General features: G+C 36.5%; 1 protein-coding gene across 1 annotated transcript; it reads right to left on the bottom strand.

The window, feature by feature from the left end:
- Positions 1–778: 778 nt before the first annotated feature.
- On the bottom strand, positions 779–4,913 carry LOC125528935 (MADS-box transcription factor 22-like; the record flags this gene model as incomplete). Its single annotated transcript, XM_048693349.1, is given in 7 exon segments — positions 779–1,099; positions 2,258–2,412; positions 2,520–2,561; positions 3,598–3,639; positions 3,729–3,828; positions 3,923–3,984; positions 4,835–4,913. Coding segments are annotated over 7 exon segments (505 nt in total), but the record flags the coding sequence as incomplete, so codon positions are not given.
- Between the last annotated feature and the right edge of the window lie 539 nt (positions 4,914–5,452).

Below are 5,452 nucleotides of genomic sequence, written 5' to 3'. Positions count from 1 at the left end.
GATCGCGAGGGTGCGAGATTGCTGAGTCCCCGTGACTCACAGTTTACTTGCAAACCAGATGCAGGGACCGATGATACCGTTCCAGACGATGCGCTTGAGCTCAAGTGGGAGTTCGATGAAGACTCTCGCCGTTACTATGTGTCTTTCCCAGATGTAGTGGTGCCTAGTTGGGGCGATCGGGGACTTTGTCGCATGTGGGGGTTGATCTTTATTTTGGTACCGTAGTCGGACCCTGAGTGTATTGAATGATTGTAATGTTATTCATGTATTTGTGTGTCATGGCGACTGTAAGCCAACTATGTATCCTTTTTCCCTTTTATTTATTTACATGGGTTGTTGTGAAGATTATCTTACTTGCGATATTGCTTTCAATGCGGTTATGCCTCTAAGTCGTGCTTCGACACGTAGGAGATATAGCCGCATCGAGGGCATTACAAGTTGGTAATCAGAGCCTTCCCCGACCTTAGGAGCCCCCTGCTTGATCAAATCGTTGGCGTTGTTGAGTCTAGAAAAATGTTTTAAGTCATTTAAGATTATTTATATCGGAGAGTTTAGGAATTATTTTTACTCCCCAATCCCTTGATCGCTCTGGTAAGTCATCCTGACGTAGAGTTTTAACTCTTCTCTTCTCAAATTTCACTAAAAAAAATTTAGGATCACACGGGTATCTTGGAATCGTTCCAATCGATTTATGACGAGAACATTATTCTTGGTGCCTCCTGTCATTTAAGGGTTGTGGCAGTGTCCCGAGGAGTTGAGCTCCCGGGGAGTAGAACGCTGACCAAGACATGTATTTATAGAGCATAATCTAAGATACCGGCATGGTACATACATAACATGGATAGTGTCAACAACGATGAACATCAGGTAGCTCTAAAAGTTTAGTCAAGGTCCTAGGCAAACACCAACAGTTAAAACGGGGGCATCGCATCATGCAGCCACAAGGATGATAAATCAGGTTAACTGATCTCGCTTCCGCCGCAGGATTATTGCAGCCCCGGTTTATCCATAACCCCAAGAGCTTCTCCACTGATGCTGCAGCTCCATGAGGAACCGAACGGACGACAACTGTTGTTACTTCCACGGAAGGCAGGGCAATCTGCAAGAAATTATTGTAAATAGTAAACGTAAAATGAGCAAAATACTATATTCCTTCACAAAACAGGGATACAAAAACAATGGGGGGAATCATTAAAAAAAACTTTGGTTGGTTTAACAATGCACCACACAAGTTTCAGTGCTATCGAATCAATCTTCTGTAATTTAAATTAGTACAACAGTATGCTGCAAGCAAAATTGGTTTTAGAAGTATCCTGCAACAAATGGTTATTCAAATTTTCTTGGTAAAAGAATGGTCCAAATAGCTAAATATGCCATCCAATTCTCTAATTTGACAAGCGCAAGAAAAGAGAGATATGACATGAGATTCTACTATTTATCACAATCAATATGATGAATATCCCATGCGAATATGTTATCATGAGTTTGCACGAACATAATTAAAAAGCATATGCTTAGCACTACCACGTAACTCAAAAATATGATTTATTTCCAGTAGATGCTAAGATCATGTCAATAGTATGAGTTCGCAATCTGAATGGTTCCAACTTCACAGGGGTGCCAATTAATCAGTACGAGTTTGCAATTTGAATGGTTCCAACTTCACAGGGGTGCCAATTAATCAGAATTAGGCTCAAATCCGAACCGAAATATATTTCCTCTCAAATCCTACATATGTGGATTAATGTTAAACTGCTAATAGGGGTTAACCTAACCTAAATACAGTCTGGGTCCAGGTTTAAGTCTAACAGATGAATAGAACCAAAATAAAAGCAAATGAACAGTGGGTAGGTTGCAGACTCCCGTGGAATATGAATTGTAACGTCTAGGGTTATGGATCCCAATCTAAACATCTTTGAGTATATCAAAGTTCTAAGCTAAATAATGGATATATTAAAATCGATCTAGTATTTATTTGGTAACTTTTTGAGAATTTATTAACACAGCTCAGCTCATACGATCATATCCACATCAATATCAACCAGGAAGCTGCAATCCATATCTATACCGCTGTCCACTGATAGATACCAAGTCACTAAGTACAGAACCAATCCCTCCGTTCCATAATATAGGACGTTTTTGCAAGCTAACATAGCTTGCAAAAAGTCTTTACATTGCGGGGCGGAAGGAGTATATGGATCTACATTTAAAAAGACTTGATAATTTCGTAGAAGCGACATCGCTCTTGGAAACTCACCCTAATTTCAGGGAAACATCGGAACCATCATCATTATCCTGTGAACTTCCGGAGTGTAATGCAGTCATGACGGATTCCGAGGACTGCCCATCTTCAGCAACAACATTTTCGGTATCAGCAACCACTAGCTTGCCAGCTGTTGGAATCTGGCCTACCTGCATCCAGATAAAACAAAGCAAATAGAAATTAGTATTCAGATGGACTGCACTGAAAAATAACAATACAGATATTGACTAAAGAAAGTTGAGTTTCAAGTACATACTTGGTTCCTTAGTTTCATGTTCTCCTCTGCCAGTTGTGAACTCTGTGGTACAATATGCAAGTGGTACAACATTTATTAGTTTTACAACTTATCTCTACAGACAAGGGTACTTCAAAACAATAAATCGACATTCTACCGTTCATCTAATTCTCTATGTGTTTAACTTCCAACAGCTTTCAAGCAGTAAGTGCAAGCTTTTCCCTTCATATAGGCATATAGCTGCCACAATGTGGAAGGTAGTCCTTATTTTGCATGCTAGATTGGTAAATGATGACAGACCAAGTAGAACATACTCCCTCTGTCCCAAAATTGTACTAAGGTCAAGACACTTCTTTTGGGACGGAGGGAGTATATAGGCCATTGAGTTTTTTATTTCATCAAATGGGAACTTATGCCTCCATCTTCAAACCAGTCAAAATAATTAAGTTTATATAAGGTGAAAAGGGACAGCAAATATAACTAGCAGTATGGTCTGCTAAACTGAACCATAAGTAGAACATAAAAATACATCAAAATGTATTTAGTCATTTACACATGTAACGTATATTGGATAAAGTAACGTATATTGGATAAAATAAAATAAGAATATTTAGTCATTTACACATGTAAACAACAGAAAATAATATACTTTCTTGCTTTGGTACTGAAAGGCATAATAAAGTTAAAAAGGCTGTCCACATATGCAAACACTAAATTGTCGTACTATCTTCTCTCTGGTTTAAGCACACAATCACATGGTCTGTTATATTTGCTTGCATCTTTTAAAAGGATGGTGCTCAAGAATTCAGACTCTGAACATATCCCTATTTTCCTATTTTAGTACACAAGGCTCCAATAAAGTTGCAAAAATCCAGTTGTACTATCCAACCACAAAAACATGAATAATTTCTTCTTTGTTAGCGGACAATACACAAAATTATTGTTTATATACAAAATATTCTATTAAGAATGAATCAGTGGATGTAAAAATGTAAAAATTAAGAAATTAATGTAACATTTGGCTTTATTTATTTAAAACAAATCCATGGTTCTTCACCTAAAATAATGACGTCAAAATTGATCTTGCAATAAGTTGTACCTTTCGATGCAGTTCATTTATCTGTTCCAAGAATTGTTGATCCTGCAAAATCATACAGCCCACTAAATAGTTGCTCTTTTTTAGCCTGATTAGAAGGGAACTTTGAAAAATGACATGTTCAGTGACCGTACTTTTGTCTGAAGCACCCTGTGCAGACCAGTTTCTAGGTTTTTCTCCAACTGCTGGAGTTCATCAACACTCAACCCCTCAAGCTCCTCACCTCTCATCTGTCTATAGGTTGGACAAGAATTGCCATTATTATATATGGAATTGCAAAATAAATTCAGCATGGATCATGTAAAAAATATAATGGGGAGAACATAACCTTAGTCGAAGACTAGCTTCTGCAAGCTGATCGTTCAAATTTGCATACTTGCTATGCTCTAACTGAAAATAGAAATGCGCCAGCATGTCAGTACTAATTTGATTAAGAAATTTAATCAACCAAATCGCAACTACCTTCATATACCAAGAGGAGTTTATAAATGAATACTATCAATGCATTCAGAAAAGGCAGTAATTATCATATTGCAATAGCTGATAAATTTTTTTGCCTACATTTTGCCCAAGGCTTCTACTTTATAAAGTGTTGACATCCATTAATAAAAATAAGGAAGAGAAGTACACCTTTTCACAGCTATCATGAACAATAAGTGTTGTGGTTAACTAAAACGACGACACTTATTTTGGGACAGAGGGAGTATTATATGTGGCCTAACACCCAACTCAAAAAAAAAACTTGAAAGGGGTGCGGTTGTTTTAAAAAATTCAATAATTAAATTTTAGAGTTTCAAAAAATTCTACATGATTTTGTCTTTTTTGTGTAGATCTCACCATAATATATATATCATCTTCAAAAATTGCATACATGTAGGATACATCCATATGAATGTGTATGATTTTTTTCAAAAAAAATAGTAACTTCAAAATATGATTTTTTTTTCTTTTTTCAAAATAACCACCTCCATCAAGGTCGCCCGCCATTAGCATTTTGGGATAGAAGATACTGCTTTTCAACTTTCAAGTATTCTTTATAGCAAAATTTCGCTTCAATGGTTTTAGATGGGGAAAATGCATTTATATGAAGGTTTGTGCTAGATTAGGCCTTGAATATAAGATATTTTATTTTGGGCCACATCCTTATATTGCTTATGTAGATTCACAAGTATTGGGACACTACAAACACAGAACTTCAATTTGCTGGCTAACATCACTGAGGGTAAGAAGTGATTATTACGTTCAAGTCAAGAGCAGGCTGGTCTGTTTTCCCCAGGTTCTTAGAATGCGTGCTGTACTTGTCGATGATCTCATTCATACTGTCCAAGGAAAGGCAATATCAGTACGACATGAAGCTACAACTAATCAATAAAAAAGGAAATGACTAAAATAACAGTGATATAGGGATGTTCAGAATTATACAGGGGCATACTAGGTACATTAACTATAGTCACTTGACAGTTCATTGTAACAATGACGATCAAATTACTAGAAATCACTGACAAGAGTATGAAGTTAGGTTAAAGTGAAGACTGAACTCTGATGTTAACCCGAACGAAAAAACACTAGTCCATAAGTAATAACATTTCTACATATATAAGATGACACCCGTTAGTGCGATGGACTAAATAAACAGAAGAGAAAGCCAAAAAATGTTTGTTTCTGAAACGAAGAGAGATTATCCTTAACCAGATAGAAAGTCAGAATGTTTTTTGAATCCAAACACCTTAATGAGAAAGCATTGAAACTGAGTCCACATTTTCCCATTAACTTTGTATATAGCAGTAGTTAAATGCTCTCAGTCCCTATTATGTAACATTCAGTTTAAATTATTCTTTAAATTACCTAAACAAGGACT

This window comes from Triticum urartu, unplaced genomic scaffold (assembly GCF_003073215.2).
Source record: "Triticum urartu cultivar G1812 unplaced genomic scaffold, Tu2.1 TuUngrouped_contig_5224, whole genome shotgun sequence".
Taxonomy (NCBI): Eukaryota; Viridiplantae; Streptophyta; class Magnoliopsida; order Poales; family Poaceae; genus Triticum; species Triticum urartu.
This window is presented reverse-complemented; position numbering and strand designations above follow the sequence as displayed.